Source organism: Pseudophryne corroboree, chromosome 3 (genome assembly GCF_028390025.1).
Source record: "Pseudophryne corroboree isolate aPseCor3 chromosome 3, aPseCor3.hap2, whole genome shotgun sequence".
NCBI classification, from domain to species: domain Eukaryota; kingdom Metazoa; phylum Chordata; class Amphibia; order Anura; family Myobatrachidae; genus Pseudophryne; species Pseudophryne corroboree.
Window position 1 is genome coordinate 596333874 of NC_086446.1, and position 24948 is coordinate 596358821.

The 24948-nt window shown below is 43.9% G+C and overlaps 1 protein-coding gene across 2 annotated transcripts in view; it reads left to right on the forward strand.

Moving 5' to 3' along the window:
• Positions 1 to 24137, forward strand: part of PLA2G12B (phospholipase A2 group XIIB) — a 40365-nt gene extending 16228 nt beyond the window's left edge. For both annotated transcript variants that reach the window (XM_063963694.1, XM_063963693.1), the window contains exons 3-4: positions 19833 to 19998; positions 23441 to 24137. In XM_063963694.1, the coding sequence (XP_063819764.1) occupies positions 19833 to 19998; positions 23441 to 23559 (285 nt within the window). In that variant the 3' untranslated portion in view covers positions 23560 to 24137. The remainder of the gene's footprint in view (positions 1 to 19832; positions 19999 to 23440) is intronic.
• The last annotated feature ends 811 nt before the right edge of the window (positions 24138 to 24948 follow it).

Genomic DNA, 24948 nt, shown 5'->3' on the forward strand with positions numbered 1-24948 from the left:
TACAGGTTTTCTCTTTGCCACTTCCTGCAACAGTAGAATCTAATTGCATTACTAGGTACACTCCAGCGTTATTAACAAATAATTAGCGAGAAGTATCACTGGATGTGATGCGTAGTACATCCCGTCCAGTGGTGGGATTCAAATAAATTAACAACCGATTCTATGTCCTAATGACCATTTTAAGTATACCGAAAGGTAGTTTAATAATTAATGCATTTAATACTCAAATAACATCCATTATGCGTTATGCCACACACTGTAATGCCAATTACATATTATGATACACACAGTTGTGGTCCTGACACCATTTTATGCCCACACACAATAATGCCACTTACATTGCCTGGGGTCTCCTATGCGTTGCCAGGGGTTTCATGCGCGTTGCTAGGGTTCTCCTGTGCGTTGCCAGGGGTTTCATGCATGTTGCTAGGGTTCTCCTGTGCATTGCCAGGGGTTTCATGCATGTTGCTAGGGGTCTCCTGTGCGTTGCCAGGGGTTTCATGCGCGTTGCTAGGGGTCTCCTGTGCGTTGTCAGGGGTTTCCTGCGTGTTGCCAGGTATCTCCTGGCCGCTGCCCCAGTAAAGTTGAGAAGGGTGGGTGTGGACTTCAGTGGTTACTGCTAGCCCCCGCAGTAGATTGAGACGCGCTGGGGGCTGCGGAAGCGCTTCTGTACCATAGCAGTCACAGCAGTGTAAAAAAAACACCCTCTTAAAATGCCCGCCGCCGAGGAGACAGGTGCTAGAGGTCAAATGTGACCTCTAGCATCTGTCTCCTCCTTGGCGGCGGCCATTTTTTTTTTTTTTTACATTGCTATGGTACAGAAGCACTTCCGCAGCCCCCAGCGTGTCTCAATCTACTGCGGGGGCAGCGGCGGCTAGCGCTACTGGGGCAGCGGCGGATTCCATGGGTGCTCCTCGCGGTCCATGGGTGCTCGGGCCCGGGAGCACCCACGCAATTAGCAACCGGTTCTAAGAACCATACCTAACTTTAGGTATCGGTTCTGAAGAACCGGTGTGAACCGGCTGAATCCCACCACTGATCCCGTCCATATAGTTTACTACTCTTTACTCTTGTTCCACTCGCTCATTATATACTCGCATCCTCTTTACTCTCCTTCCTTTACTTTATCCACTTCTCTCTTTATTCTTTGTATTCTTCCATGCTGTCATACATTATCCTCCTTCCTTCCTTATTCTCTCAGCTCTCTGAAGCCTCACCTTTCCCTTTAGTCTTCATGTACTTTGGGTCTAATTCAGACCTGGCCTTCTAATGCGGCCGCATTGCAGTTTGCCGTACATCGGCAAACTGCGCATGTGCTGCGACGGCATTGTGCATTAACATTGCGGGCGCATCCCAGAAGGATGCATCTGCAACATGATTGACAGAGGCGGGCATTAGGTGGACAGTGACGGAGCGTTTTGCGGGCATACCGGAAGCATTTTCACACAGGGACGGGACTGCAAAAATAAATAAATTAAATAATATATATTCAGGTGCTAAACTCTGAACTGATTTTCTAAGCGGCTGTTTTACTGGAGGTAGTCAGTCTTCGTAACAAGATACACAAAAAAATATATACTATTACAGCGCTAAATCTTAAACAGACAGGTGCTTAGAAAGGACAATGCATTTATTCATACATAAACATGGGTATAAAAATACATATAGAGAACCTTAAAACTTCAGTTATGAAAACTTATATTAAGGACCTTGTTATCATTCTCTGGTCCACAATTAATGAATCATTAGGGCACTAAATTATGACAGTATAGGGATAGACCGTTTAGTTCACGTTGAACAAGCCTTTTAGCAAAAGCAATCAAGTCTTTAGGTAGATAATTAACAGTTCAGTGTCTGTGGCTGGGTGTTCCACATAGCAATGATCCACAGCGCAGTACTGAGGTCCAAACGCAAACAGTAATGGATATCGCTTTTTGTCCATGGATGTAGCTGGAATTTTCAATGGCTTTATATGTCCAAACCGTCTCCCAAGAAGGCTAGCTGGCAGTGTCCAGGTCCAGAGGCTGCCCACCTAACGCGTTTCACTGTCTTTTAGAAGCTTTATCAAAGGTATTATTACATGGACCATGTACCTTTTTTATAGGAGTGTCATTAGCCTACATAATTACTGTAGCACCTGTCTGTAATTGATAATACAATTAACTTTTCTGTTTCTCAAAACATCTCAACTCAAACTATGTAGTAGTTGTAGGAAGGAAAAGCAAAATTAAAAAACGTATTTAAGTATAGAAACGAGGCTTAAAAACATGATTATTTTTAATGTTTATTCATAATTTTCTTGATCACATGATCACCTAGCGATCACTTGATCCGACAGTAAACAGTAAAATTCAGCCCTGTTTACCCTGAGTTACACAACAATACATCACTTACAGGGTCTTGTTCTTTGTGATTAACCTGTTACAATTTATTTTATTTCAAAGAAATACAATCTACAGTACAAACCACGAATAAACCAAATCAAATATTGACTTAAGATCCATTGGCTTTGTTTCTTGTATTTGTGCTCTTCAATGTTTCTCTTGGTTCACTATATAAGAAATGTCCTTCCAGAATGAACATGTAGCTTACCTTTCTGCTTTCAGAAGGTCTAGGTGTCCTGACCTTGAGTACATGTGCCCGAGATTTAGGGGGACATGTACTAAGCAGTGATAAAAGTGGAGAAGTGAGCCAGTGGAGAAGTTGCTCAAGGTAACCAATCAGCTGCTCTGTATACTTTTGTAGTGTGAAAACTATAAATGTTACGTCAATGCTGATTGGTTGCCATGGGCAATTTCTCCACTGGCTCACTTCATCTCCCCCTCAGAGTAGCTGTCCATGAAAAATGTAGCTGTAAACTAGCAGGATAGACAATTATAGGTAGCTTTCCAGATATGTATGTTTTAGGCTTTTAGTTATTGTGAATTATATTGTAACATACCTTCATACAATGGGGCAAATGTATTAAGCCTGGAGAAGGGATAAAGAAGTGATAAGGCATTGATAAGTGGAAGGTGATAACACACCAGCCAATCAGCTACCAACTGTCAGTTTACATTTTGGAGCTGATTGGCTGGTGCGTTATCACCTTGCACTTATCACCACCGCTTGATCACTTCTCCAGGCTTAATCCATCTGCCCCCGTTTGAAATGCGTGATGCTGACAGAACAACGGAGGAGTAGCTGATTCAGTTGAGCAGTTATTTTATAGAATCCCCTCTAAACTCGCACTAACCCTCTCCCTATCCTAATCCTAAAGCAATCCAGAACTCCACATCTAAGCCTTAAATGGAGACAGACCCAGGATACAGCACGCTTGGTTATGCCACTGTTTCTTAAGCAAAGGGCCAGTCATTTTAATTATGGGTCACCTGGAAATGAATTGTTATATTTCAATATCTATTTCATAAAATTAAGTTTCACGCAATAATTTGACTATGTTTTGACATGGATAAAGCAAACAACTGATGTGTTACAATTTACTGTAGATTCCATGATCAAAGGTTTCTTCATAATTTATGTTCCTTGAATACAGGTTGAGTCTCACATATCCCAAATTCTGAAATACGGAATATTCTAAAATACAGATTTTTTTTCGCGTGACTGAGATACTGACACCTTTGCTTTCTAATGGTTCAACATACACAAACTTTATTTAATGCACAAAATTATTAAAATGATTGCATGCAATGACCTTCAGGCTGTATGTATACGGTATATATGAACCATAAATGCATTTTGTGTTTTACAGTTAGGTCCCATCCCCTAGATATCTCATTATGGTATGCAAAGATTCCCAAATACTTCTGGTCCCAAGCATATATGGGAGACTCAACTGTAATAGCCACGGGCCCCCTGAAATCACAGGGTCCCAAGTAGCTCATCTCCCTGACAATCCCCATGACTCTGCCTATGCATGGAGAATAGTCTTTCATGTAACACAAACAGCAACTGTAGCTGTAACAACTGACAATAATATGTGCTGCTTCTAAGCAACTCTTGGATATCATTCAAACACAAACTCAGCAGTCAATTGGACTTTTCATAAAACCAAACTAAATTCTCATTGGCCACTGATAAGTTGAGTGTGTGAAAAACAAGCAAAAGTAGCATAACACTATTTTTGAGAAAGCAAGATCAGCACGTTTTCATCAAAGGTAGCTAATAATGCAGGTGCCGTGTCATGGCCGGTTAGCCACATACTGTAGGTTGTCCAGTGGTGAATAAATTATACATACACTGTCACTCACAAATCCCAGAGACATAAACCCTGACATGTATCCCACTTCTGATGTATCATAAAATAAAGCTGCATACTGGTGCAAGATTTCAGCATCAGCACAACATTGCTGGAATAAAGAATTTCCGATATAATGTACACTGTGGTGTAAAATGTGCTAGTGGAAGCTAACGGGTGTAGTATGATTCGCCGGCGCTTGGGATCCCGAGCGGCAGAATGCCGGCAGCGGGGCAAGTACAAAAGAGCCCCTTGCGGGCTCTCTGCGCTCGCCGTGCTTCGCTCGCTGCACTACACGCGCCACACTATTTATTCTCCCTCCAGGGGTGTCGTGGACACCCCAAGGGGGTGAATAGTTGTCGGTATACTGGTGGTAGGGATTCCAGCACCGGTATGCTGAGCGCCGGGATCTCGACAGCCGGTGTATCAAGTGCCACCCGAAGCTAACACATATGCTCAGCACTGCTGTTGCTGCTAGCATAATATTCATAGTAACTTGCAGCACCTGGAACAGAGGTTTATAGTATTCCACCTTATTTTTAGTGTATGTAAGCACAGCAAATTATTCCAAAGCATGAAAGAGAGGGTGGCTAATTCTCTCTGGGGACTGGCCATTCCCCTTTGTAGGCCCATACTATTGCAGTCCCCCTGTGCACCCATCATGCCCCAGTCTTCCACTGGCTGGGATGCTAAGATTAGAGAAAATCATAGTATCCTCAATATTATCGGGACACAATAATATTGCTGGTCACTATATGCTGGTTACTTGTATCATACTTACCAACCTTTATCATGTCCTCTCTGGGAGAAGCCCATAAAGGAGATGCAGATGTTAGCTGATGGGGGTGGTTCCAGACTATTCACAGTATTAGGCCCCACCTGTCATGGCAAAATGTCAGGACAGAGGGTCTTAGCAGAAGAGGTGTACATAATGATACACTTCTCATAGAATCGCATAGTATTGGCCCGCCCCCTCTCCATGGATGCTCAGTTCCCGGCATTATGCTCCACATCCTACCCTCTTGCCCATAGGGTCTGCCCAGGGGACTCCCTACAAATTTAGAATTCTCCAAGAGTTTCTGGGATATTAGGTAGGTATGAGTTGTATACTCTGCTGGGCACAGCTCGTATCTGTTGGTATAAGTATGTTGAACACTGTCAATATGTGTTGGATATTTGTGTTAAATATATTATTTGCGGCAATTATATTCTCTTAAATGGGGTGTTCTTTATTTTGTCAGCTTTCATCATATAGACATGGTCATGAGTTTGACAGGCAGCATCTTGACACTGATTAAGTGTTGACATGATTAGAAAGTCAACAAAATGTCCCTGTTTGTGTAGTAGTGACTTACCTGGTCCAGTTGTTATGGCTCAGGTTGTGTATTTCGGGTCCTGCGTTGACGTCAGGATGACTTCTGGCTGATTCTGCTTGACTTCCGGTAGTAAGCAGAGCTGATACGAACCCCTAACCTCCCTTCCTGTAGCCTAACCATGACCCGCTGCTGACGGTGCATGCAGAATGTTGGCATCTCATATGTCAACATTCTGCAATAACGTCATGGCACAAATAAACAAACTACTACTCACAAGCAGACTGCTGTGTCCTTTATTCCAAACTATGTCATTATCATAGCCTCAGGCCTGCTCCTGTCCTGCTCACTGTATGTTGGGCCTGGCGCTGTAGGATTCTCCTGTCAACGTTGCAGCCTCCATTATTATATAGGTCTGAGTTTATTTTAGGCAAAATGGTTTCCAGCAAATCACTAAGGGCAGACAACAAAAGTGTGAATGTATTCTGAAGGGAAAAGGATATCCAGAACAGCAGAGACCAGTGGCGTGCGGTGAGGTCAGTGGCTGGTGAGGCACTACAGCCATAATATCCTCCGAATCCTGACGATGACCCCTACCGCCGCAGAGCCAATGCCCGCTTCCACCGCCAATGGCTTAAAAACTCGCCCACCATCAACTGACCCAGCCCTCCGCCACTGATTTGCATCTCAGTCCGATGCAGCCAATGCCCGCTGCCAGCCTGCTCATCATACTTGTGATATATTGTACATTTTTATAGAAAAACTAAATAAAAATTACTGTTTGGGACTGGGAAGGGAGTGGGAGGAGGACATGAATGCAATTTTGTTGTCCAGGGCTTCCATTAACTTAATGGGGAAGGGTCTGAATGGGTGAAAAAATGTAAAAAAAAAAAAAAAAACACTTACACACTGACACATACTTACTTACATCCCACGCCGATCACGTCCACTTTTCCAGTATAATCCAATAGGGGTACCTGTAAAAATTTAAATTATACTTACAAACGAAGTAATCTACAGGAGGGGGGGAGAGAGAGAGAGATTGCTGGGAGCGGAAGGACGGAGGAGCACAGACAGGTGAGAGTGCCGCTGCTGGCTGGGAGGACGGAGCCGGTGTCGGAGGAGGAACGAGGGTGGAGGGGATTCCTACCCGGCCACCGCATTCAGGTACACAGGCGCCGCGCCGGAGGAGGAATGAAGGGGGGGGATTCCTACCCGCCCACCGCACTCAGGCACCGCCACTTTCGCCTCCAACGTCGCCTGTGGGTCATTGGACAGCGGATCCAGCACTGGATCCGCTGGGCCAATCACATCTGGGAGCAGGGGCGGATTGGGAAACAAAAGTGTCCCTGGAAAAATTTCTAAAAGTGGCCTCATGTGGGTGGCACCAAACCAACTGTAGGCAGAGCCAATACCAAAGTAGGCGGGATTAATACTTCAAAATTATATTAACCACAGACATATTACACCTCACACCCCCAGACATATTACACCTCACACCCCCAGACATAATATTACACCTCACACCCCCAGACATAATATTACACCTAACAACTCATACCTACAAATATTATATTACGCCTCATACCCACAGATATATTACATCTCATAGCCACAGACACACTGTATTACACCTCAAAACCCCCAGACATAATATTAAACCTGACACCTTACACCCTCAGAAATATTACACCTAACACCTCCAAATATTATATTACACCTCATACCCCCAGACATATTACATCTCATACCTCCATACATAATACACCTCACACCCCCAGACATAATAGTACACCTCACACCCCCAGACATAATATTACACCTCACGCCCCCAGACATAATATTACACCTCACACCTCCAAATATTATATTACACCTCAAAACCCCCAGACATTATATTAAACCTAACACCTCATGCCCCCAGAAATAATATTACACCTAACACCTCCAAATATTATATTACACCTCATACCCACAGACACATTACACCTCATTCCCCCATACATATTAATGCACCTCATTCCCCCATACATATTAATGCACCTCATTCCCCCATACATATTAATGCACCTCATTCCCCCATACATAATGCACCTCGCACCTCATTCCCCCATACATAATGCACCCCATTCCCCCATACATAATGCACCTCATTCCCAATACATATTAATGCACCTCATTCCCCCATACATAATGCACCTAATTCCCCCATACATAATGCACCTAATTCCCCCATACATAATGCACCTAATTCCCCCATACATACTGCACCTCGCACCTCATTCCTCCTAGTGATGAGCGGGTTCGGTTTTACTCGGTTCTCAAAACGGCATCTTATTGGCTATCCAAAACACGTGACATCCGTGAGCCAATAAGATGCCGCTTTGAGAACCGAGTAGAACCGAGTAAAACCGAACCCGCTCATTTCCTCCATACATAATGCACCTCATTCCTCCATACATAATGCACCTCATTCCCCCATACATAAGGCACCTCATTCCCCCAAACATAAGGCACCTCATTCCCCCATACATAAGGCACCTCGCACCTCATTCCCCCATACATAAGGCACCTCATTCCCCCATACATAAGGCACCTCATTCCCCCATACATAATGCACCTCGCACCTCATTCCCCCATACATAATGCACCTTATTCCCCCATACTTAATCATACACCTCACACTCCACCGCGATCGGACCTTCTCTTACCGCCGATGACGACAGTGGCCCTTACAGGTGCGCGGACCTCCTCTTCTGGTCAGCCGGATAGGTTCGGCCGGCTCTCCTGACAGCGGCCGCAGGCCGCAGCGCTCACATCGCAGGCACACAGGTGACGGGAAGGGGGGGATGGCCGGCTCTTAGGTAGCGGCCGCTGGCCGCACATTGCAGCAAGTAAGCAGGTGACGGGGAGGGGGGGGGGGGGGATGGCCGGCTCCCTAGAAAGACAACGCAGGCACACAGGTGACGGGAAGGGAGGGATGGCCGGCTCTTAGATAGCGGCCGCTGGCCGCACATTGCAGCAAGTAAGCAGGTGACGGGGAGGGGGGGGGGGGATGGCCGGCTCTTAGGTAGCGGCCGCTGGCCGCACATTGCAGCAAGTAAGCAGGTGACGGGGAGGGGGGGGGGGATGGCCGGCTCCCTAGAAAGACAACGCAGGCACACAGGTGACGGGAAGGGAGGGATGGCCAGCTCTTAGATAGCGGCCGCTGGCCGCACATTGCAGCAAGTAAGCAGGTGACGGGGAGGGGGGGGGGGGGATGGCCGGCTCCCTAGAAAGACAACGCAGGCACACAGGTGACGGGAAGGGAGGGATGGCCGGCTCTTAGATAGCGGCCGCTGGCCGCACATTGCAGCAAGTAAGCAGGTGACGGGGAGGGGGGGGGGGGGGGGGGGATGGCCGGCTCCCTAGAAAGACATCGCAGGCACACTGGTGACGGGAAGGGGGGATGGCCGGCTCTCCTGACAGCGGCCGCTGGCCGCAGCGCAGCACTCTCAGGTAATCCATTCAACAGTTAGCAGGTGACGTGGAGGAGGGCAGTGCTGCTTATGACAGGCGGCCTCACACCCCAATCGGACCACCGGGATATTCCCTAGTTTGACCAATAGCCAATCCGGGCCTGTCTGGGGGACTGACAGGGGCGTGCATTCATCGGGGCTGAATGCACGCCCCTGTCATTGAGGCACCAGTATAGGTGCCGCTTCACCATTCATTTTCAATGGGCTTTCACAGCCCATTGCTGCGCCCCGCCCCCTGCCCGCCCCCCGCTGCCTGGTCTTTTAGTGTTAGCAGCGGGAGGCACCTCTCCTGCTGCCTCCTACCCTCACATGCAGCCACATACACAGGGGGGAAATGATTACAATAATAAAAGAAGATATTTATCACAGAATCTGTGCTATAAGTATCTTCTTTTTATTATTTTAATCATTATGACAGGGGAGGCACTGCCTCCCCTGACTGCATGTCCCTGGCAGAGACTCAGTTGGGTCTGTCACCTCAGTTGGATTATTTAATCAGAGAGGCCCTGTTATCACAGACCAGCAATCAGCTGTTTTATTACCCAGTTTAGCGGCTGCCATTTTCCCAGAGATTTCCTTACTGCGTATATTCCGAACTCTGGCAAAAATAGCCGCTGCACCATTTTTCCGGAGATTTGTGGAGAGGTGCTGCTGCCGGAGGACGGGTTCGGAGAGGTGAGTATTGAACACGTGGGTGCAGGGCATGCTGTGTGGGCACCCCTGGGGCCCATGTACACCGTACACACAGCACCCACGATAGATATGCCACTGTGCGAGACATATTAGCCCCACAATGAGTATTGTGCCTGGCATAAGCGCTTAATTTAACTCATTTGTAGCTTACACACCCTGAAGGTTTGTGCCGTAGAAAAGCTGGCATACTGTATATTCAGCATTTATATGAGTATGTGTGCTGTAAGTCTTATCTAGATGTATAAAACTTATAGTACACACACTGTTGCTGAAATCTTGTATATGCCTGGTTAAAGATTTAATGTACATATTCTATTATAATATTTAGATTTGGAATCACCATCTCTGCACAGACTTCCTCACTTTCTGATGCTAATCATGGTTAGGCACGTAAGGGAAAACATACACCAAGTTTTGTGCTGATCTTTCCTTGCAAAATTGCTGACTCCTACCTTTTGATCTTTCCTCCTAACTGTCAGGATAGTGTCCAAGCATTGTAATCTATTCAGCTGAACATAATGTAGAGTAGTGGAATCCTGTAAAGTGGGCTGACAAACGCACTGATTAATGCGGCTGCTGTGTCAGCTGGAGGACAGATCTGTTAACTTTGCATAGATGTTCCGGAATAGAGTGGGTAACTTATTACCACTATGTGCAGCCTGGTAAACTCTACTAATGCTCATGACATGAATGACATATTGAGTATAGCCCTTTATGTTGTGAAAGTGACAGGTAAGTGGGAAATTAGTCGTATGACATATTTACCATACTTGACACCCTATGCCGCAAGTAAAATTGCCCCTGTGACCGGAGTTGTTGGGACAATAGATATTGACAATAGGGGAGGAATTCAATTCTCTTCACACTTCACAGGCAGCTGTCAGTGCCAGGAGCTTAACAGAGCAATTCAATTGTTGCTCCGTTCGGGTGCGAACAGCTGCTGTAGCTTGTATTTCAGCTTGCACCCCCCAGAAGTGGCGAGCTAAAATGAGCAAAGTGACCAATTTGTGCACTCATACGGCACTTTTCGCATCATGACCAACACTTTGGTCGGGTTTAACTATTTTACGCGGCTAAACCCGGTCTATATGGGCGATAATCAAACCCATTTGATTATTGCCCCCCCCAATTTCCCATCACTTTAGACGGGAGAGCGGGTTCGATAAATAATTGAGTTCTGCCCTATGAATGCTGATTATTATTGACAATTACATACAGTGTCGGACTGGGGCGTGAAGGGCCCACCGAGGGAATGCTGTTGTAGGGGTCCATGCTTAAAGGTGTGGCCAGGATCCAGTGGGGGCGTGGCCAGCCACCACAGAGGTTTGGCTAACCATTACATGTTCTGTGCCCCTTGGTAAATATATAATAAACCAAATTATTGTGAAGTATAATGCATAAATCCAGTGCACTAGGATAGTCTGGAACCTGATCCCTAGAGGAGGAGGAAGGCCCACAGGCAGTAGCGCCCACCGGTGGTTTCCCCTGTTCCCATGTGGGCCACTCCGACCCTGATTACATATACACAGACACAGATCAGGCATGTTGTGGAGTACAGCTACACAAGGCAATAGGGAGCAGAATGCATGGGAAATTACAGTGAATGTCTCTGTCTCTTTTTTAAAAAACAAACTAAAAAAATGCAAGCAGTGTTTCTTATTTTTTCTTTTTAAATATCATTTGTGAAGATTGTATTCAAACTATCATTCTGGACATGGTGTTGTTTAGGATATTTTAGATATAGGAGCAGATTCAATTAGAAGCGCACAATATTCACAAATTTATTCCCATGGGCAGTAAACGCAGGAGTACTAAACTCAAACCGATGTGGCTTAACAAGAAGGTCATGGCAGAAATGGATAACAAGAAGTGTGCTTTCAAAGCATTTAAATCTAATGGAAAGGAGGAGTCATTCAAGTATTACAAGGGATGCAATAAAAAATGCAAAAAAGCAATAAGAGCAGCTAAAATGGAAAATGAAAAGCAAATAGCTATAGAGAGTAAAACAAATCCTAAAAAGTTTTTTAAATACATAAACAGTAATAGCTTAAAAAAAGGAGAGCATAGGTCCAATAAAAGATGAATGTGGAGTAATGATAAATGATGACGAAATAAAATCTGAAATACTGAACACATTTTTTTCATCCGTGTTCACCAGTGAAGAACTGATGGTGGGAGGAGTGCATAACGATAGTGAGAGTAATGATTCATGGTTAGATACTTGTTTAAGTGAAGAAGTAGTCCGGGAGAGACTAAGCAAAATTAAGATTAATAAATCACCTGGTCCTGATGGACTTCACCCGAGGGTTCTTATGGAGCTTAGGTCAGAACTAGCAAGACCCATATACTTCAATAGTTCAGTTAGATCAGGCATGGTACTGAAGGATTGGCGTATAGCTGAGGAAGTGGCATTATTTAAAAAGGGATCCAAAAAACATACAGGTAACTACAAACCGGTTAGTTTGACATCTATAGTGGGGAAAATATTGGAAGGAATTCTAAGGGATAGCATACAGGAGTATCTAAAGACCGCTAAGATTATTAGCAAGAACCAGCATGGGTTTGTGAGGGACAGATCATGTCAAACTAACTTTATTGCTCACTTCCTCGTAGAAGCTAATTATCTCAACCAGGGAAAAGCAGTGGATGTGGTCTACTTAGATTCTGCAAAAAACTTCGATACAGTGCCTCACAGAAGACTGATCATCAAATTAAATGAGCTTGGCCTAGGAAAAAACTGTTTGCACATGGATAAGTAACTGGCTGGATAACAGGGTACAGCGAGTAGTGGTCAACGGGAAGTCCTCAAGCTGGACCCCAGTAGTCAGCGGAATACCACGAGGGTCCATACTCAGGCCACTACTGTTCAACATATTTATCAATGACCTAGAAATAGGCCTGGAAAGCACAGTGTCAATCTTTGCAGACAATGCTAAACTGTGTAGGGTAATTCAGAAATAGATGTGGAGTCTCTGCAGAATGATTTATCTAAACTTGAAATCTGGGCGTCTAAATGGAGAATGAGGTTCAATATAGAAAAAGGCAAGGTTATGCATTTCGGGACTAAAAACAAACTTGCATCCTATATATTAAATGGGGAACGTTTAGGGGTAATAATAGGCTTAATACCCGTACACAATGTCAAAGTGCAGTAAAGAAGGCAAGTAAGGTGCTAGTGTGCATAAAACGGGGAATTATGACAAGGGACGAGGATATAATCCTGCAGCTGTAGAAATCATTGGTACGACCGCACCTGGAATATTGTGTTCAGTTTTGGGCACCACTGTATAAAAAAAGATATCTGTGAATTCTAAAGGGTTCAAAGACGAGCTACTAAATTGATTAAAGGGCTAGAGTGACTGGACTACCTGGAAAGGCTTACTAGGTTGAATATGTATACACTGGAAAAGAGGCGTCTAAGTGGAGACATTATTAATATCTTCAAATATGTAAAGGGGCATTACAAAGAGTTATCAGAGGAATTATTTATTAAAAGAACATTGTTTAGACCACGTGGGCACTCGCTGAGGCTGGAGGAGAGAAAATTCCGTACGCAACGGAGGAAAGGGTTCTTCACTGTTAGGGCAATAAGGATTTGGTATTACCTGCCAGGGAAGGTGGTAATGGCAGACTCTGTAAATGCATTTAAAAAAGGATTGGATAAATTTCTGATTGAAAATGATATCCAAGGTTATAACATTTAAAATATTGACGTTGTTTATCCGGGTTTAACATGATTTATAGTTGTTAACTAGTCATAAAACATTACTTCAGCAGGTACATTATAATCAACACAACTTAATACGGGTTGAACACGATGGGCATTTTGCCTCTATTCAACCTCAATTATTATGTTACTATATCCAGGCATAGGCGCCGCGTTCTGATAGGAGCCTCTCCCAGAAATGTGATGATCGCATCAGGGATCACTTTACTTTATACTGTGGGCCTACTGCGCATGTGCTGTCACTAGAGAGCACATGCACCGGTGCAGTGGCGGAACTAGCGAGCGGTGGGCCCAGGTGCGACAAAATGCTTTGGCCCCCCCCCCACATCCCATCCAAGTCCACCCCCTCACCCCTGGAGAGGATCTGGTGATGGAGACCTGCTCAGGGCCAGAGAAATGGATACCTAGCAACAGTGCCGTAACTAGACATTTTAGCACTGTGTGCAAGAAACGTCATCGGAGCCCCACCACTGCATGCAAAACAGGGGCAGTGCACGCCGTAGGCGCGCGCAAAAATACATAGTGGCGTGGCTTCGTGGGGAAGGGGTGTGGCCACAAAATAATACCAATTTATAAAACGGTGCACAGTAGTCTCCATTCTTCAAATTACGCCGCACAGTAGCACCACTACACCAGGTAGAGACCCTTTTACACCTTACAGCGGACAGATTCCTCTTTTTACACATTACGGCAGACAGCATCCCCTTTTTACACATTACGGCAGACAGCATCCCCTTTTTACACATTACGGCAGACAGCGTCCCCCTTTTTACACATTACGGCAGACAGCGTCCCCCTTTTTACACATTACGGCAGACAGCGTCCCCCTTTTTACACATTACGGCAGACAGCGTCCCCCTTTTTACACATTACGGCAGACAGCGTCCCCTTTTTACACATAATGACAGACAGCGTGCCCTTGTTACACATAGCGGCAGACAGCGTACACTTTTTACACATAACGGCTGACAGCATACACTTTTTACACATAATGGCAGACAGCGTCCCCTTTTTACACATTACGGCAGACAGCGTGCCCTTGTTACACATTACGGCAGACAGCGTCCCCCTTGTTACACATTATGGCAGACAGCATCCCCCTTTTTACACATAGCGGCAGGCAGATTCCCCATTTTTACACATAGCAGCAGGCAGTCCCCCCTTTTTACACATTGCGGCAGGCAGATTCCCCCTTTTTACACATTGCGGCAGGCAGATTCCCCCTTTTTACACATTGCGGCAGGCAGATTCCCCCTTTTTACACATTGCGGCAGGCAGATTCCCTCTTTTTACACATTGCGGCAGGCAGATTCCCCAGTTTTACACATTGCGGCAGGCAGATTCCCCCTTTTTACACATAGCGGCAGGCAGTCCCCCATTTTTACACATAGCGGCAGGCAGTCCCCCATTTTTACACATAGCGGCAGGCAGTCCCAACAAAGAAAGAAAGAAAGAGAAAGAAAGAAAGAAAGAAAGAAAGAAAGAAAGAAAGAAAGAAAGAAAGAGAAAGAAAGAAAGAAAGAAAGAAAGAAAGAATTATACTTACCCTCTCCGCTGGCTCAGGCTCCTCGGTGCAGCGTCAGACGATTCCCGGGCTGGAGAGAAGGAGGAGGACGGAGGTGAAGGAGGGAGCCGCAGCAGCGCTTTGTTACTGGTGGAGGCGCTGCTGCTGCTGCTGCTGCCCCTCTGCTTCACTATAGGCTGTTCTCGGAAGACAGCCTATAGTGAAGCAGAGGGGCAGCAGCAGCAGCGCCTCCACCAGTAACAAAGCGCTGCTGCGGCTCCCTCCTTCACCTCCCTCCTCCTCCTTCCCCCGTCCGTGCCGCTGCTCCTCTCCTCTCCGGGCGGCTGTGCGCTGCGGGCAGCGGTTGCCCGCAGCGCACAGCGGCATGTAATGAGTCAGTTTGACTCATTACATGCTTGGGCCCCTGGACAGAGGCGGGCCCCAGTGCAACGCACTGCTTGCACTGCCGGTAGTTCCGCCTCTGCACCGGTGGCTGTTACTGGGGAGGGATCCAGACAATCCTACTCCTGGTTAATTGAGTGAAATATAGCCCGTAGACTACAATGGTAAATGCTATCACTATTGTGAACCCTAAAATACTTTCAGGTGATACAGTACTTACAATATAAGGGTATCCTGACTTTTCGGGTAACTTCCACAAAATGTGTATTATAAATACGGCCCAACAACATAACTGTAACATGTGAGTGACTTTTTGTATAAGACAAAGAGATAGAATCCACTCCTAGCTCACACCATGGCTGAGGCTGTGCATGGAAGGTAATAAGACTTACAGGGTACATTTTCAACTGCACCCAGTTAGAACATATAACGTGGGAGGTGAGAAGGGTGCAGGGTTGGTTGTAGAGGAGGACCCAGCCTATAGTAACTAGCCACACACTGTAGGGATTAGTGCTGGGTGCAGGGGGAAGTAGGGCCTTGGAAGCAGATGGAGAAGGGCTGTGGGGAGGGAGGAGGTGGAGCATCCGGAAAGGGTATTATCTCCATCCTGACACTGCTCATTTTAACTATAGTGGCGGCTGCACTGCGCCCCATGACCCAGTATTTTGACTGGCACTTTTCAAATATTTTCGTCGGTGAGCCGTCCCCTTGCTCCCCCTGTTCCAGCACCTATGGCCATAAGCAAAGTATTGGAGGCAGTTAAATGGTGTCAAATGGTCAATTTTTTATCTTTTTTTAAACTTTTAAAAATGAAGTAAAAATAAAAGCAAGCAAGAGTGTTTCTGCAAATAAAAGTAGCTAGAGTATTTTGGGGTACATTAAAGTATTTATATAGTGATTTATAAGGGTGTATATACAAGTTTGCAAAAAGTTGGAAAATAATATTTGCATCTCCCGCTTCTACTATCTGCATGTTCAGCAATCCCCGTTCCTAGCAATACAACACCCAATGTAAAAATAAATATTTTTTCTGCTTTGTAAAGAAAATCACCTATAAAATGATGTCTTTATTGGACATATTTTTCTATCTCAAAACCTCTAAATACATTATTATTCATTGACAGAGGTGTTCCAGGGGTACTGCACGGTATCTTAAAATTAGCATTATTCTCTACTTTTCACCTAGTCTGGAGCCGCACAAATACATGTTATCTTCCGTGTTAGCTTACAGTAACACATATTTATAGCCGAATAACACAAAGTTTGTATCAAGCAATTTTCGGCCATGTCAAAGCTAATTGAATTGGTCCCATAGTGAGTCAAAATAAGGATTATCAGTTTAGGTATACCCTGGTCTGCGCCAGACATTTCTGATCCCAATCTGGTGAGGCTTGGAGAACTTAGGGGTCTATTTACTAAGTCTTGAATGGAGATAAAGTGGATGGAGGTAAAGTACCAGCCAATCAGCTCCTAGCTGCCATGTCACAGGCTGTGTTTGAAAAAAATTACAGTTGGGAGGTGGTTGGTTGGGACTTTAACTCTAGCCACTTTATCTCCATCCAAGGCTTAGTAAATAGACCCCATAGACCAACATCTGAGTGTTCAAATCTAAGAACAGAGTAGTGATATGTACAAACTGGTGCAGAAAGAATTTAGCACCAAAGTTTAATATGTTCTGTAACTGTATATGAAATACAATTCCTACATACAACTTATTTACTTTTCTGTTTAGTCACATGGATCTATTGATGTGGTGTAGTGTAATGTTAAGCATCTTATCATTGATGGAGGAATGCTTAGTAAGCAGACCTTTATGCTATTTCATGGAATTAATGGTCAGTGCTGTGAAATATGTTGGCCATTCTATAAATAGCAGGACAGCAATTCTGCTTTTTCTAATTTCAGCCTTTAATCTAAATTGATAAAACTACAGTGAATCTGATTTAGATCACAGTAACAATGATCCAAGAGAACAGAGAAAACTATTATTCCCAGCAACTGTATTGTACAAGTATGATGTATTAATTAAAGCTGCAGAAAGAGAATTAACAATAATAAATGACTGGAGCAGAGGAAGCTGAATAGGCTGTCACCATGGCCACATACCTAGCCGCCAATTGTTCCCGGTTATAATGAGATTAAGGCAATATTTATCTATTTAAGTATCATGGTATCAACTGCGTTTCGCATAAGCTTTGTAATAACAATAGTTTTAGGACATTAAACTAAATTATAGTCTTATTTGGTTGCTGCTTCGCAAGAAAAACATTAAACCAAGGTCAAACTAAATGATCAAGCTACAGATTCTCTTTGTAATTGTTAAGTTTGATTAACTTTCAGGAAAGAAAAGCAATACCTTAAATGCACAAATGTTCAGGCTGCTGCGACCGCTTAGTGTGGGTGTAAAACCCCTATGAAATACGTACACGTTGCATAAGCACGCCATCACGCTGTAAGCACAAAGTAGCTACACGTGCGGCGTAATACACTTTATAACCCCTAACAGGAATGGAATGCGACACCAATTGTATATGTAATGTTGAGGTCCAACCCAGCAACAAATATTTACTTAAAAGGGGGTTACAACAGAAATACAATAACATAAGAGAAAAGCTACAATCAATGATACGTTTGTTCGCCAGCGCCACCCGGTTCCGGTCCTCAGTCAATCTGGATAGATGACCTTCAGAGAATGTGTGTGACCGGCCAGGAGGCTTGGCTTTTATACAATAGTCCAAAGTGTGAAACAAAGGAATCTGTAATCTCTTCATCCATAGGTCAAAGGACTGGTCATTTACAGTACATAAGGGGTCATAGGTGGGTTTGAATAGGTGGGCGATGCCTGGTCCAGGTGCACTTGCAGATGTCCTCCACTGGGATCCCGCCGAATATCAAGAGTACAGTAAATACAGTGTGATATTAATATTCTGTACCTGCGCATATCTATGCGGAGGAGCGTGCTACATTCTGCAAACTGCCATCGGAATATTGCCCTTGAAATACTGTACAGCTGGATACTAAACACCACCTCCTAACCTAATTCTGTCCCCTCATATCCTGTAAAGTTGAATCCCTCTGTTGCTATACGTCTGAAGCAAATGTATCTTGCTGGTGTGGTGCGTGTAAGCTATGTGTAAATTATGTGCTATGTGGATTAAATATGAGATATGTCTTTGTGGCTTTTCCATATACTACTGTATTTACTCATACCACACGTTAATACGCAAGACCTTTTGAGCCAATATACGCAACGTGCGGGTATGCGCACACATGGCAGAACAAGCACGGGCACGGAGGCCACTCTGTGTGGTGTTTGCACTTGATGCATGTGGCTATAATATTTTCGACTTCGACATTATATATATATGTATATATATATGTATATATATAAAACAAATGGATTCCTTATGCGCTAATCCGTAATTTATATTTTAGTTTTTGATTTTTAAAGTTTTTACTAATTGGATAATTCACCAATCCTAGACAGCATCCCCAAGAGGTCCCTTGCCAATATGGGACTACAAAAATCAGTATAAACAATAATTCTTGAGGAGTGCTCTGATTTAATCGTTTCTACCAATATGGATGTGAACTGTGGACACTCTATTAACACCTTATATATCAAACAAAAAGATCATAAAAACTTTTATTTCATAAAATGTTTATAAAAGACTTTTTAAAAAAAAATCTTTGTTCAATCTCAATTCAAGTATTAATTTGTATAGGGTATATACCCTTTCACTTTTGTTGATACAAAATTAGTACAATAAATTATTATGTATCACCCAACGCATTTCGTCTGTAACGACTTCCTCAGGGGTGTTAATTATTAGACTAATGAGGGTTTATAGTAGTATCAGGAATATTTCTCATTCTCGGATGGTAACACCATAGAAAATATTTATACAGAAAATAGAGAATTCTCTCATTTGGATTAATCGGTGGTATTTAGCATAATTTATTTCTCATTAGGAGTCTAATAACTCAAATTGACCTCAATAATCTTCCATGGGTACCCACAGATTTTCTATTTTTAGTAGGAGTCCACAAATTCTAGAGACCAGCAGCAGTTAGTCTCATCTGTATAGTCTGGGATCCAATAGCAGAATCTGTGGAAGATTATTGAATTATTAAATTTTAGTTACCTTTGCTTCCTATTGGAGTGACATTTGGGGCTGGAATTGCTCCATGGTCCAGTAGTGTAGTATAATTGTGTGTACTATCGTATATTGGAAGAGGTGTAGTGAAAGAGTTGGATCATGGAGATTAGAATTAATATCCCATCCCCTTACCTTAAGTTTGACGGTCCTGACTCGGGTTTCTTTGCTCATTGGTAATAGTCTGCCTTCCACCCTTTGCTAGATACCCATGTCAGACTTCCTTATTGATCCCAGTTATTCTCATATTTTTTAAATGCACCTCTCACCCTTTTTTGCAGTTGGATATGGGTATCCCTGCAATGACAAAATGCTGCAACCAACTTGACATTTGCTATGATACCTGCGGGGCAAACAAGTATCGCTGTGACGCAAAGTTCCGCTGGTGCCTGCACTCAATCTGCTCAGACCTGAAAAAGAGCCTGGGCTTTGTCTCCAAAGTTGAAGGTAAGTACTAACCTTTCTCTTTACATTTCCTAATACCATATTATCATCCATCCATCCAGAGTATATGTTTATAGTGTCTTGGTTTATTCAAATGGTATCAACTGTTTCCTAACTGGCATTAAACTATAGTAAAACAGTGGGTTTCTATGAACACAGAACAGGTAAAATTAAGGATGGAGGATGGCTAATGTGATGATAGGCAGCATTATGTGATGGTGTTTTTACTATGACATGTACATAGAATTGAATCCAGTGCCTATGAATGCAGGAATATGGAAATGGACATATACTTCTGAAAAATACAAACTCGTAAAAGTAGGTGCAATTGTACAAATGTAGATGCTCTGCACAGTCTTTATGACTTATAAGTCACCTTCCTATATCTGTAGCATACAATGTACACCATTACCACAGGTGGGGTGTCCTGATAGCGGTGGTACGTCATTGCCATGGGAGGGGTGTCCTAATGGCCGTTGAACATAATTATCGTGGGTGAGGTGTCTTGATGGCGGTGGTATATCATCATTACCACGGGTGGGTGTCCTGATGGCGGTGGTATATCATCATTACCACGGGTGTGTGACCTGATGGCGGTGGTATATCATCATTACCACGGGTGGGGTGTCGACTCTTGATGGCGGTAGTACATTGTTACCAAGGTAAGTCTGTCCTGATAGCAGTAGTACATTATTACCAAAATAAGACTGTCCTGCTGGCATTAACACATGCTCAGGCTGCTCTACATACTGCATAATCTGTAGAGCAGACCAGAGCAACCTTTGGATGCTTCAAGCAACATTGAAGCTGCACAACAATCTGCAGTGTCCATTCCAGGCACCATGCTAGCCAGATGCGGGGGACTATGAGGCAGTAATGGTGCCTCCCCCAGGGCCCTGAGCCATGACACTGCTCACACTTCCCTCCCTATGGCCCTGTGGTGTCCTGTTGGTGGTGGCTGGAACACATCCTGGTGTCCCTCTGTACACACTTTCACCTATGTATGAAATCTGGCAGTATGCGCATATAGCTTACTAGACACTCTACAGAGAAATAGAGGAAAGTGCACATACTGGGTTGATGCATCATTGTGAATATTTGGTAATTCCCCCCGCAATATGGCAGGTGTCAGTCACAGATATACAGATGTAGCCATGTTCAATACGCATTGGGGCATGGAATGGCGCAACTAATGTGCCTGCATTTATGAGAGGGGGATGCATATGCATGCCATAGATTGTAATACACTGTGTACACTGCAGTTTTCCACGATGCATATGCCTGTGTACGCATCGTACAACAATGAGCATGGCTACATCTGTACTTTCAGTCTGCTTAAATGAGAAATACTGAGCATACCTGCTTGGATGTGAAACTATTTTCCATAGACCCCAACAGACCCTATTTTCAGAGGCAGTAAGCATGAGGGGCATCTCTGGGAAATGGATGTGACACTGGGGAATCTGGGTGGGCACTGCCAACTTTCTCCTGCCAGATAGGCAATTGTATTCCCTTTTATAACCAATATTGGGGTCAATCTAATTAGGTGTGAGTTTTTCTCAGAAGCGAGTTAGCATAGTGGCAGCCACACTTTCTGTCAGCCAGAACACCCACAAAACTGGGCGAATTCGGGCTGCGAGGGGTATGAGATGTTATGCCGTTCCTGCCATTGAAACTCAATGCCGATTTGCACCCTTTGCATCTAATTGGATTGATCCCATTATGACAAACAGGCTGTTTCATAAATTATATTGTTATTTGAAGACACTGGGTATGAAACCAAGTGAATCATGGGGTATAACAATTTAAATAGATTTATAATCTTAAAGGCGCATTTCTAGTTAAATGGTTGGTTAAGTTTAACCTAACTGCATTTTCCCCTTAGTAGAGCTGCACACTGAAACACTTGTTCTTGGGGCTCCAGGTTTGTTGTAGTAACTGCGTACACACTATATGGGGGTATGATTGGAATAGGAAGCCATGGGGAGTGAGATTCAATGTTCTGGTTTCAAGAGGCGCTATTAAAGGGAAAGAGTAGCTTGCTGAACTGTTAAAGGGAGGTTTTTCCACATACTCATGACATAGTAATTCAAGGTTTAAAAACTATACAGGACCTATTGTTTGTGAAATTCAGTAAGTCTGAAAATCTGGAGGTAACAGGAACACTGCCATGTCCCTAGTCAGACAGAAGTAGCTGAGAGGCAGATGTATTAACCTGTAGAAGGCATAAGGAAGTGATAAACCAGTGACATGTGCAAGGTGATAAAGGCACCAGCCAATAAGATCCTAACTGTTAATTTACATATTGGAGCTGATTGGCTGGTGCCTTTATCACCTTGCACATATCACTGGTTTATCACTTCCTTATGCCTTCTCCAGGTTAATACATCTGCCCCTGAATTTCTAGTGGTAGAACAAAACAAAACAAAACAAAAAAATAGCTGTTTGATAAATCAGAAACTTGTAGTTTTTAGATCTCTGTTTCTCAACTCTAATCATTACATTTCCCCATACACATGGGTGTAGCTACCATAGTTGCAGGAAGGTCAGCTGCTATGGTGCCCAGTGCTGAGTAGGACCCACCTTTTCTGTCAGTTAGATGTGTTATATATACATTTTTATTTTCGTCAATCTAAACCAGTGGCTCTGAACTCCAGTCCTCAAGTACCCCAAATTGTCATGTTTTCAGGATTTATGTCTGTGGAAGGAGGTACTGTAGGATAACTACTGACCCAGTAAAACAGATCAACTAACCTGTGCATGATTGAAGAAATCCACAAAACATGACCTGTAGTAGCTGGGGCAGAGCCAGAACTTTATGGGCCCCATGGCAACATTTTATTGGTGCCCCATGGCAACATTTTATTGGGGCCCCATGGCAACATTTTATTGGAGCCCCTGTACCAATGCTTTTGGAAAGACACCTCTCCGCAGCAGTTGCTAATTTTATGCTTCGTTATAGTGCCCTAGTTCATTTTCTGGTCAATAGTAGTGCCTTAGTTAATGCTATGCCCCATAGTAGTGCCCTAGGTTGTTTTATGAACAATAGTGGTGCTCTAGTTCACGTTATGTCCTCTAATTCACATTATGACGTACAGTGTACCCAGTTCATACATTACAGTGCTCCAGTTCATTTTATACAACATTACAATGAGCAGGTCCAGGGGCATATTCCTGCGTCAGCTAGTCACAGAAAAATTGAGGGTAACACAATTAAAGCAGTAGTATAATAAGGGTGGCACAATGCAAATGTAGTGCATTAGGGAAGTATTATAAAATGCTTTCTGCATTTCAGACAGTTATTCTTAGAGGGCTCTAATGGAAAAATAATACAGTTCAGTATTGTATCTTTCAGTTCTTTGTCAATACAACATGATGTTTCTTTCGAGTCTTGTGTAACACATATAGATATATATAATATAACTTGTGCTTTCACTCCCTGCAGCCTGTGAAGGAGTGGCAGACACAGTCTTTAACACTGTCTGGACCTTGGGATGTAAACCTTTCATGAACAGCCAAAGATCGTCTTGCATCTGCAACGAGGAGGAAAAAGATGAATTATAAGAATAATGAATCCTTTGTCCAGTCGTCCTGAAGTATTGCTGCAGTGCACAGCCTGGTATCCAGTGGTTACTGCACAGTATTACAGCACTGCATAGCTACTCACCTGATACCACTGAAGCATTGCCCTAATGGACAGTTGTTTAACGTATGTGTATATTAAGCATGCAGCTGGCTACCAGGGTGACGTGATGGCAGTTTTTTTTTTTTAACAGAGTGTTGCCTCCCATTTCCAGATGCCACAGCTGGACTTGTCTATCTGCAACTTGCAATTCTTCTCACCCTACTGGGCATGTCGGAGGCATTTCCCGTTCTGCATAACTGATGTGTGTTCACAGTATTTCCATTTTCACTTAGCTTAGATTTTCCATATTTATTATTAAATACATTTCTACAAGAAATCCCATTAACTGTTTAGACTTTATAATCCTCCTGTTAATTAGAACAAACCAATAAATATAGGCACAGTTACTTTTGTACTGCTCCCTAGGCTGTACAATATTATTGCCCCATGTCACTAATGTGTATATTTTAAGTTAAGAAGAAGATTTGTATTGTCTTTATTAAAAGCTGTGCTCTTTTGGCTGTGGTATATATTTCATTGTATTAAAGCACACGCTATGGGACTAATTCAGTAAGGATTGCAAATTATGCTAATTAGTAGAATTGCAATCCTTCTGTTCGCATGCTGGGGGCCACCCAAAGCAGGGTAAAGCCCCCGAGCATGCTAACCGCCCCCCTCCCCTCTCTTCAACGAGCAGAAATTGGATTGCATTGCAATTTCTGCTTGTTAGCAGAAATTAAGGATGCCTCCTGCCGGCGCAGTTTAGCTGCAACTGCAGGAGGCCCGCCGCCATGTTTCCGATAGCCGCAGTGATCAGGCCCCCGCCATACCCCCATTCACGCAGCACCGCCCCCCCCGTTTGCCGGCCGCCGCCCCTGCAACGCTCCGCCTCCTCCCTGGAAATGGAGTGTTGCGCCCTCCCCGCCCCGCGACCTCATTTTCTGCGCACCCCACCACGCACAGAAAATGTGGGGGCATGCGCAGGACAGATGTATGCGCTCGCATATTTTTCTAATTTTTTGCGGTTGGATCGCACACTGTGATCCAACCTGAATTAGCCCCTATATACATTGTTCTGTTGAAGAATGAAACAAATGAGTGCAGAGTTGAAATACCATTCTCTGCTGATACAGGGAATCCTTATTTCTGAAATTAGAATCAGTAGCCAGATATTCATGATATCTATGTAGTTTCCCATCATGAAATAAAAGCATTTCCCATCATGACATAGGAGACCCTAGAAATGCATAGGAAACTGGGAAATATACTTTAAAATGGTTGCTATAGATACAAAGGACTCATTATCTGTCAATAAGCGGCAGATAATC